This window comes from Beta vulgaris, chromosome 1, assembly GCF_026745355.1.
Source record: "Beta vulgaris subsp. vulgaris cultivar EL10 chromosome 1, EL10.2, whole genome shotgun sequence".
Classification (NCBI taxonomy): Eukaryota; Viridiplantae; Streptophyta; class Magnoliopsida; order Caryophyllales; family Amaranthaceae; genus Beta; species Beta vulgaris.
Genome location: NC_079202.1, coordinates 57,615,668 through 57,626,578, shown reverse-complemented (window position 1 = coordinate 57,626,578; position 10,911 = coordinate 57,615,668). Strand labels below are relative to the sequence as shown.

Here is a 10,911-nt window from a genome sequence, read left to right as displayed (position 1 = left end):
GGGCCTAATTAGCAGACTTTTGCGGGCCAAAATGGGCCGGGCCAAAAAATAGACTAAAAAGTCGTATTTGACTTGCCCAAAACCCGCCCAAAGCAAAAAAAAAATATGGACGGACCAGGTCCGTCTCGCGAGTCGAAAAATTTTGCCCAAAACCCGGCCCAAAAACAGGCCGGGCCAAAATGATCACCTTTGATGTGAATGACCATGTTTGAACTAATTAAATCAAATTTTCCCAAAAAAAAAAACCCCATAAAATAACATAAAATGGAAAATTGGAAAGCCTTAACAGAAACAGTTGCAGAAGCTTAGAATTGTAGTCGACTATGGGGGAAAATTTGATGTTAGATGGAGAAGGAAAGACATGGGGTGACACAATTTCAGACAAGGTTTTCGCTATCTTCAATTCTCTTCCTAAAAAGGGAAAACCTCAAGGCCGCGAAGTTTCCGTTTTAGCTGCTTTTCTTCTATCATCTCCTTCTCAAGGTATCTTCTGCTTTAATTTCATGAAAAACTTCCATGTTTTCTGCAATTCGCAACTTTGATAAATAGTTTAGTATTATGTTTGCAGATTTAGAGGTCGTTTCTTTGGGAACGGGTACTAAATGTTTACCTAGATCGAATCGGAGTTTATATGGTGATGTTGTCAATGATTCTCATGCTGAAATTATTGCTCGACGAGCTTTGTTAAGGTAATTTAACTTGTTCTTTTTTTGATTTTTAAGATCTTTTGTTTAATTTTTTTTGTGCTGGTGTAATGATGTTGATTGATGTATTATGTTTGATGAAATGTGTAATGGTAAATTAGCAATCGTTAAGCGAGATTGGATAATGTAGTACTTATACAATTGGTAATTTTGGCTGGTTAGGCGGTTCGATATTCCGAATCAAGGTGTTCTTGTGAGTGTGTCAAACTTTATTTTAACTTATTACTCCTTATTAGACCTTGATTTACCCTGTGTGAGATATCACATTGTTCGAGGAACCCTAGATGCTGTCGGAGGACAGGATCGTCAACAAGGGAGTTCTAGTGCATTGTAGATTTTTTACATTCTTATCCAAAGACTTGTATCTTATGAACTTATCTGAACTTATTTTTTCTTATAAGGACTGAAAGTAAGTTTGACACAACAGGGCCGTCGTAGGAAAATAGGAGATGATGGGATATTAGTTTAACATAGTATTTGTATGAACTTGGTCTATGTTGCTGCTAGACATGTAGCTGTGATCAAAATGTTGCTTTCCAAGTCAAGGTTACTTGAAAATGTCCTCTTTGTTATCATAGGGGCAAGTACGTACTAGGAACCTCTTAAGGTAAGGCATTGCTCAATGTTGATGCGTTAGACTTTGAATCTGCGATTTTGCGTGGTCTATGCGCCTGAATAATAATACTTTTATTATTGTTATCACGGCCCACGGGCATCTAATCCTGTTTGCCTGGTATCTGTTTTTAACTTTTTATGCTCCTTCAATTACCGTATGGAGGCCGCTATAAGATTGATTTATTTTTGGATGATGCCAGATTCTTCTATTCACAGATTCATTCTTATTGCAATTTATTTGAGAAGGATGAAGGTGTCAATGCCACAAAGTTACCTATTTATTTGGAGACTAATGGGTCTGGTGAAGTACGGTACAGAATTAAGGAGGGTTGGCGTTTACATATGTATATTTCGCAGTTGCCATGTAAGTATAAGTATACCTTATTTCTTTCATCACTTGTAGTATACTGGTGTGTCAAAAATAGTCTTTTGACAGTCCTTACTGTTACTTGGGGGCTTATTTATTTTTTTCCTTATAGGTGGGGATGCTTCACTTAGTTTGCCACAATCCTTAAGAAATGTTCCCTTTGGAGAGGAGGTCGTAGCATCATCAACAGATGCATTTCAGCCTGCTGGACAAACATCTTCTGAGGCTTCAATGAAGAGCAATGGTTGAATGTATTCTTTTTTCTTTTTTACCTCTGCAGTAATTTTACTTGGCTGCATTATAATTTGATACATATTACTCGATGCATTTTGTCTGCAGCTGACAGTAAGCAGATCAAGGCCATTAAGCTTATTTTGCTCTTGGTTACACATTAAATCAATCAATTATGTTTGAGCAAAAGAAAAAAAATGTAGATTAATATTTGACGGGTTGTGTTAAAAAATATGTAACACATAACCCTCGTTTCTGAATCTCCAATATGTAACTATCGTCTCTAAGTCTGAAATTGTACTTGGTGACACTATTTGCAGGTGACTGCCTAATAGTAACTGGCTTAGTCCAAAGGAAACCTGGCCGTGGTGCGACTACTTCTTCTGTTAGCTGTTCAGACAAAATAGCACGCTGGAACGTTGTTGGAATTCAAGGTCAGTTTGTATTAAAGTCAATGACTTAGTGGAGGTTTCCATTGATTATGACTTCATGGGGTCTTTACTCTATACTTGGTTATTAGGTGCTCTGCTTTCTTACCTGCTCGAACCTGTTTACATCTCTTCAATCACCATTGGGCAATCATGCAATATCTCTCAAAATCTCTCCTTGAAGGATAACTTGAGGAGGGCTTTGTACGATAGGCTACTACCATTGTCGAATACGTCAGTTGGTCCTTTTTTGGTGAATGAGGTATGCCTCTTTTGTCATATGTTAATGCTGTAAGCACTTGACTCTTAGTCTCTTAATATAAGCGACCTCTTGATTTGACAGCCTTTATTTTTCGAAGCTCCTGTCCCACCAAAGGAATTTCAGCATAATGGTTCTGCTCAGACTACATTAACATGCGGGTGAGTCTTTGTTTGGCAGTTCATCTCAGAGGTGATTGTGTGGCTTTGAGTTGCAAAGTTCAAATTGCACTGGTATTCAGGTACTCTATATGCTGGAATAAGCATGAATTGCATGAGGTCATCCTCGGGACGACTGGAAGGAAACAAGGAACGTCTTCAAAAGGAGCATTATTTCCGTCCACACAGTCATCCTTGTGCAAGTAATATACATATGTGATTTTGTTCATCTCGATATATTGCTTAAGACGAATGATTTCATTTTTTTGAAATTATTTTCCCCCTTACTGAATTTCGGATAAAATATACTGTATGCTACAAATTATTAGGGTGTGCTTACTTGTATCTGGAGAGATGGACCCTGTTAAGTCTTAAGAGGCTTAGACTTGGCTAGACTGGGTTGTGGTGTAGTTTTGATAACTTTATGCATGTCTATGTAGTTGTTGGCTATGTCTCTCGCTTTAGCATGTTTTGTTAAAGTTACTATGCATATTGCAGGAAGAGGCTGTTGGAGTGTTTTTTGTCCTCAAGACACAATAAGTTGGCTGAATGGAAAGACAATGGGATTTCTTATAGAGAACTTAAGGTAATGTGTATACCTTATTTGCCTTGATCCTTTTATTAAAGTGAGCATCTTAATTGCTATGCCCGTTTCATAATGTAGCTGAAGTTATCCTTTTGTGCACTTGGTCTTGCGCGATTTTGCTACATGTGTGTGGTCTGTGGGTCATACATGTGTTGGTACTTCTTTCAGTCTTTGTAATATCTGCATACGGAAATAAGCAACATTGGATAATATTACTGTCTTTTTGTCGTGTTAATGCTATAACCTTTGAGTTTGCAGCCTTGCACCCAGTTTAGAAGTTAAATTCTTTTCTTTTCTTACGCCAACCCTCTACCTGCTATTGTGAAGCAGTTGCTTATGGCGTTCCTTTAGAAGTCCACCTCGGCCACCACTCAGACATAACTAGACATGATCCAACCTTTAATATTGAACTTCAAATAATACGAGGGCTTGATGTTGTTTACTTGAATTCATGTCAGAAGTGAGATACTCCCTTCGTTTTTTTAATTGCTACATTATGTATTACACAAGAATTTAGGCAATGTCACTTTCAAGCTCTTTAAAGGGTACTTTTTGATTCATTCAATGTAAAATAATGGGAAAAGGTGAAAAAAAGAGTACCTTTTGGTGGAATAAGAGTACTTTTGGTGGTAAAAGAGAAAAACAAGTATAATAGAACCACTATTTCTAGTCAGCCTCTACTCACTAGCCATAAAATTGAAGTGATGAGGGGCAAAGGCTATAGACTGGCCGATAATTTTTGGGGATGAAATCATGTTCATTTGTTGCAATTTATTGAAGAATAAGAGCTGATACTTTCTTAAATTTTACTCTTATCAATCTCTTCTTTTTACCACAATGCTTGATGCTTCTGATTGTGTTGTATAATACCTTTTGCAGGAAAATGCTCAAGAGTACTATCAAATGTCTAAGATCTTGAAGGGAAGCCCATGTTTTTGCAATTGGCTCATGAAACCTGTTGATTCTGATATGTTTTTGATCAGCCAGTAGCAAGGTAATTGACTCTCTACCTGATTAGCTTGATTGAAAAGTTTGATGGGGAACAAAAGGAAAACATAATAATCATCATGATGAAGTGCTAATTGCTAATTGTTAATTGAACCGGTTGAATGGGTGTTTTTTCATTTTGGTGTATATCCAATGTTTTTTGTGGAAAAATGTACATTAGTCAGGGTATGACACATGTTTTCTGTTGAGCTTCACTTGAAAGCTTATATGTTTTTCGCAATCTGCCCGTCGAGTGCAGCAAAAGAATTGAGGGAAAATCGTATATACATGGGATGTATAAGATAAACTCTAGTTAAATTGAAAATGGATCCAAGAAGATTTGTGTGATTAAATCGAGGATCTAAAGATGTTAAAGATTCAAGTAGGGTACATTCTTGAGAGAAGACTTCCCATAAACTTCCTGATGACGATAATGTGGTGTACTCGGAGCTCATGAGCTAGCCACCAGATGTTAGAATTGACATTCTGTCTTACTAATTGACTGGAGCTATCTACATGACTTCACCTATTATAGTAACTTTTTGCCTTCTTTTTGAAAGGCTTGGACAAGACCCTATCCTTCATGAGATGTTGTACGATGCATTCTCTTCACCGGAGCTAAAATTTATTAGACTTTATTTCACCTGATCAAACTCGATTAAATATGATGAGCCTTGAATCTTATTTTTTTCAAAGTGAAGAGTGTGCACCTAGTTTTACTTTTAATCGTTGGGTATGATTGACGCTGTATCTCAAAGAGCTTGGTTTGTCACCTCCTTGTACACCTGTTATCTGTGGAGACAACTTGGGCACTACTATCTTTACTGGTGATTGAGGTTTTCACTTGTGAAAGTTATTATTAAAGGAATGTTCTATTCACAATGTCAATATCATCCCATTACTGATGAATAAATACAAGGGAGTTACATTCTAATAAAAAACATAAATAAACAAGATGCCGAGTAATATCTACGGGATACTCCCTCTGTTTCTTTTTTTTTTTTTCCTTTTTGGTCTGTATCTTTTTAATTTATGCACGGCTTATTCTATTCTCGGTAACATTTCCCATCTACTTTCTCCTTTTTTTTGTCCACCCATGTCATCCACTTTTTTTAATATTTTAAATACAAGGGAGTTACATTCTAATAAGAAACATAAATAAACAAGATACCGAGTAATATCTACGAGATACAAGATAGTAGTTACAGAGTATAATATCCTATATATAGAATAATATCAAGATTGTTTCCATATTCTATCAACTATTGGTGTATGTCTTTGAGATTAAGAAAACATAAATAAACAAGATACCGAGTAACATCTGTGAGATACAACATACTTCCTCCGTTTCTTTTTACTTGCAACGATTTGACTTTTACACTATTCCCCAACTCTACTTCGTTTATGTTTGGTGATTTATAGTTAAGGAAAAACATATTCATGTGGGATCTTGTTAGATTCGTGTGAATGTATATTTTCCAAATATATACTTTTTATTATTTTTATTTATTGGTAATTAAACTCATTGATGGTTAAAATTATGCATTGACAAACGTGAAAGTCAAACTGTCGCAAGTAAAAAGAAAAAGAGGAAGTACAAGATAGTATATACAAAATATAATATCCTATATATGGAATAATATCAAGATTGTTTTCATACTCTATCAACTATTGGTGTATATCTTTGAGATTTATGTGCATCCTTTACGAGTTATTTTGCTAGAGGGACACAAATTTGTGGAGTTGGATCCTCCCCATGGATGGTATATTTCCTAGATCAATGGTTGAGAATGTATGAAGAGGGCAAATAAGGGTTTCGTTTAGAAGATTACTTTTTGCTAGTTTATGTCATCAACATAGGATAAGAAATGGATGCAAAGAAATGGAAAGGATCTTAATACGGATTTGTGGTCTCAAAAAGAGTTAGTCCCGTGTTTGTTTAGAGGGATATGAAACATCTTTTAGCTTTTTACAGTTGTATTACAAGAATAGTATAAAATTAACTGTTATAGAATATTATCAGTTCAGATTGTATAACCTTTTATTCCTATTTTACTTCAGAATGGAAAACGTGAAGCAGATTCAAGAAAATGCAAGGACCTTCTTTTAACAAAAGTGTTAAATGTTGTGACCCAAAGTAAAATTCAACGTCATTTAAACAAAAAAAGTTCACTGGCACATGCAATACGTCTGCCAACATACAAGAAGAAGGTGAATTGAGGCCCCACCTTTTCAATTATAAATCAATGTTCATAATACCATAGTTTACTTCCTAATTGTTATTATTATTCGTGCAGTTAGGTTTATTATACACCTTCAGTCAGAGCCATTATAGACCATGACCAATACCATCAAGAATTTTAAGTTCTTTGGTTGGATTTTTTTGGGGTATGGAAGTGATCATACAACCAAGAAGCTTTTAGCTGCAGGGCGGCAATGTCGGGAATCGAAGAAAGGAGGGTCTTTAGCTAGCAATTTTTTGCTCTCTTTCTTCCTGTTCTTCATCTTCTTCTTTTGCTACGAACTTTTTGTTGGTTGGAGCACTTCTGTAAGTCACATTTATGACTTTGATTTGGTTTCTTTGCTTGAAACACAAATTATTTGATGTTTTGTTGCTATTGTTAATATTGGACAAAACTTTCTTGTATGTATGTTAGCTTTTCTTTCTTAAAAATGTACATGTTATACTAGATAGCTTGGTGTGATGGTGTTCTCACCTTCAAAAAAAGAGAAAAACAGCTTGATAACTTTGACCTTTTTTTTTTTTTTTATTTGAATTTTCATCAACTCAACCTTCTGCTCTTTATTTTTGTTGTTGTAGTAGCTTTTCCTATACTAATTTTTTTCTACCTATTAAAAGATATAGATTTCTTGCATGTACGAATGTGCATGTTATGCTTATACTTTGGACTTCATGAGTATATTTTTGATTTATTTGTCAAGCTATATCATGAGTATTTTATATTATAAATGCCACTGGTTATTCTTAAACTTGCTGCTAATTAAGTTATTTTACTTCATTTCTCTCATTTTAGCCAGCGAAATCTCCATTACAAATATCACAATATTCAACAACTTCTAAACCTTTACCACCGCCGCCACCGCCACAGCTAATATCAATCTCAACATTAACATCAAAGCCAAAACCACAAGAATATCCACTACAATGCACCTCCAAGAGTACAACCCAAACATGCCCTCACAACTATCCTACCAACTATAGCTCTATGAATCCTAGCCATTCGTCAACATGCCCGGATTACTTCCGTTGGATCCACGAAGATCTACGACCGTGGAAGGGAACAGGTGTCACACGGAAAATGGTGGATGCGGCTCAAAAGACGGCCCACTTTAGGCTGGTGATCCTAGATGGGAGGATGTATGTAGAGAAGTTCAGGGAGTCACTTCAAACAAGAGATGAGTTCACTTTGTGGGGGTTCCTACAGTTACTAAGGTGGTACCCTGGGAGATTGCCTGATTTGGAGCTAATGTTTGATTGTGATGATAGGCCTATGGTTCCAGCAAAGAAATTTAGGAGACCCAATTCTGGCCCACCACCCTTGTTTAAGTATTGCTCTGATCCATGGGGTTTGGACATTGTTTTCCCTGATTGGTCCTTTTGGGGTTGGTATGTTAAGCTTCTCTTTTATTATCCTTTTTACTCAATTTCCTCATAGTATATTAGCTGACATCTATTATATTCATTTTTTGACATTTGAAAAGCCACTCTAAAATGAAGGTTAATAAATTGACATATCTTGCTAGTTCCTAGGACTAGATAACACCATAACACGGATCTTTACAAATAGTAATAAAAAAAAATCTAGAAAATATACGAATTTATGTATAATTATATATGTATTTGATCGTAGGCCGGAGTGCAACATAAAACCGTGGAGAAACGCATCCAGGGACATACAAGAAGGCAGCAAAATGGTAAAATGGAAGGACAAGGTGCCTTATGCTTATTGGAGAGGCAACCCTCACGTTTCACCTTGGAGGGCGAACTTTGTCAAGTGTAATGCTACTGACACTACTGACTGGAACGTTCGCATTTATACCCAGGTCTGCTTCCTTCTAACCTGAAAATTTGTATCTTTTGGGAAAGCTCAAGTCCTGCTGTGCAATGATCACGTCGTTTATGGCCTTGACTAATACTTCATCCGTTTTTTAATAGATGGATCATTTTGACTTTTTGAACTATCTATATACTAACTTTGATCATATTTAATCACTAGAATGATGTCATTATTTAATTTTTACGGGGTTAATTTTATTGTATATGTTCAAAATGTCAAATTATTTTTTATAATTTTTACTTGATTGAATATTAGATGCTGGATTCTATATCTAGAAAATTACCAATCAACCCATTTTGCATTTCTTGGCATAGTATAATATGAGCCGCCTAATAATCTCAGCTCTACAAGTTTTAGCAAAATTTTAAAACAATTTATTTTAGCAATTATTATTGTGTAAAACTATAAAGTAAATACAAAGAAGGAGATTATTCTATGTAGTGTAATGTATTAGCTTTAAGATAACACAGTTGAGGGTAAGGTGCTTGGAGTAGTTAGTGATTCACTAGTTCACCCTTGAGATTTCCCCTACTTACTCTCCCTTCATCTTAAGGAATTTTTTTTTGAGTTGAATTCTCAGCATTTACATATTGCTGCAGAACTGGGACAAACAAGCTAAAGTAGGGTATAAAGAATCCAACCTGAAGGATCAGTGCACACATAGGTAATATTTTATAAATTAGTAGTTCTTTTTTACTTCTAAAATAAGCTAGAATCTCATACTAATATTTGCTTAACATTATAAAGGTACAAAGTCTACATTGAAGGATGGGCTTGGTCTGTGAGTGAGAAATATATTCTAGGATGTGACTCTATGACATTGGTAGTGAAGCCCAAGTACTATGATTTTTTCAATAGAGGGATGTTACCTTTGGTGCATTACTGGCCCATCAGAGACAATGACAAATGCAAATCTATTAAGTTCGCTGTGGAATGGGGCAATAATCACACTGATAAGGTAAATTTAATGTTAAAGTCTAGTAAATTAAACCCGAATTAGTTATCATTTAACTCAAAATCTATGATTAAGCAGGCACAGGAGATAGGGCAGGCTGCAACTAGGTACATTCACGAAGAGATGAAGATGGAATATGTGTATGATTACATGTTACATCTGTTAACCGAGTATTCAAAACTATTACGGTTTAAACCCGCGATTCCTCCCAATGCAGTTGAGCTATGTGCCGAAGCAATGGCGTGTGAAACTGAAGGTAGTTGGAGGAAATTTATGGAGGAGTCCTTGGAAAAATCTCCTAGTAATGGAGTTCCTTGTACTTTGCCCCCTCCTTATGATCCCTCAAGTCTTGGAACTTTTGTGGAGAAAAAAGCTAATTTGACTAGGCAAGTGGAGATGTGGGAGAATGAATATTGGGGAAAGTTGGAACCTAATAAGAGTAAGGCTGGATTGTATTAGCTCTTGTATATTGTATTGTGTCATAAATTCATGATGCTTCATTGAGCTGATTTTTTCTTGATTAATGTGTCATGAATTCCTGATGTTTTATTGGACTTTTATGTTTCTTATGAAACTAGGAGTAGGTGCTAAACTTGATGATAGAAGCCATTTGTATTTTGTTTCTTCTGAAAACGAGAATGTTACTATCAAAACAAGTGTGATTTGTGCAGTTGGTCTGATTCCTCTCCTCCAACAAACTCAATATGTTAATGAAGATGTGATGCTTAGATAGTTAGATGTGACACTGACACGAAAAGGTTGGTGTTCAACTGTTCGGTGTCGAAATTAGATGTGGTTAGTGATTGATCAACAAGATAAACCATTCTTAGGGTCTGTCCTCTTCGGCGTAAAACAGCTGAACTGAATTGAATTGAACTGAACTGAATTGAACTGAAATGAATAGTTATATGTGAGAGTAAAGGTATTGTCCTGAACTGAATTGAATTGAACTGAGCTGAACTGAACTGAATTGAGTTGAACTGAAAATAAGTCCGGGAGAACAAGCCCTTACTGCTTATTTGGTAATATAAGACTTATTGCAAATGGAAAACTTTTATTAAGTGAGAAACAATGAAGTGATTTAGTTGATATTGTGCTCCCATGTGCGCGGTGTACATGCTGCACCTAGTAAATTTTGTTCTATTTTCGACGAGTAAATGTTCTATTTTAATAAATGTTCGTTTTAAGCATATTTTTAGCGAAAAGATATGTTCTATTTTTCGTAAAAGTTGCTCTATTTTCAATGAGCAAATGTTCTATTTCAACAAATGTTCATTTTAAACATATTTTTTAGCAAACAAATAGATGTTTTATTTTCAATAAGCAAATATTCTGTTTCAATAAAGGTATAGTGCCAATCCAACGCAAATCTTTTCTTATGTATTTCAGTATTTCACTTTGTCTACTTGAATGTCAAAATCGATATTGTATATATTGTATCTCTCTTTATAATATTAGAATATTCTATTCGAATAATTGTGTTAATATTAAAGAAAAGTTATTAATTAATTAGAACATTTGTTCATCAAACGTAGAACATAT

General features: G+C 35.3%; 2 protein-coding genes across 5 annotated transcripts; both read left to right on the top strand.

Annotated features, from left to right (window-relative positions):
• The first annotated feature begins 248 nt into the window (after positions 1–248).
• Positions 249–6,538, top strand: LOC125491524 (tRNA-specific adenosine deaminase TAD1). Of its 2 annotated transcripts, none has more exons than XM_048639103.2 (11): positions 249–483; positions 569–689; positions 1,520–1,683; positions 1,799–1,930; positions 2,238–2,351; positions 2,438–2,607; positions 2,689–2,765; positions 2,846–2,965; positions 3,261–3,348; positions 4,228–4,342; positions 6,397–6,538. In XM_048639103.2, the coding sequence occupies exons 1-10, from the start codon at positions 324–326 to the stop codon at positions 4,336–4,338; spliced, it is 1,257 nt and encodes a 418-aa protein (XP_048495060.1). In that variant the 5' UTR covers positions 249–323; the 3' UTR covers positions 4,339–4,342; positions 6,397–6,538. The 2 variants fall into 2 exon arrangements, with proteins under 2 accessions (XP_048495060.1, XP_048495063.1); XM_048639106.2 differs by having other exon boundaries at positions 347–483; positions 555–689.
• LOC104888729 (uncharacterized) lies at positions 6,406–10,049 on the top strand. Of its 3 annotated transcripts, none has more exons than XM_010673771.4 (7): positions 6,406–6,546; positions 6,637–6,883; positions 7,371–7,963; positions 8,208–8,400; positions 9,014–9,078; positions 9,162–9,372; positions 9,448–10,049. In XM_010673771.4, the coding sequence occupies exons 2-7, from the start codon at positions 6,674–6,676 to the stop codon at positions 9,826–9,828; spliced, it is 1,653 nt and encodes a 550-aa protein (XP_010672073.2). In that variant the 5' UTR covers positions 6,406–6,546; positions 6,637–6,673; the 3' UTR covers positions 9,829–10,049. The 3 variants fall into 3 exon arrangements, with proteins under 3 accessions (XP_010672073.2, XP_048495056.1, XP_010672083.2); XM_048639099.2 differs by having other exon boundaries at positions 6,633–6,883; XM_010673781.4 differs by lacking the exon at positions 6,637–6,883 and having other exon boundaries at positions 6,421–6,546.
• The last annotated feature ends 862 nt before the right edge of the window (positions 10,050–10,911 follow it).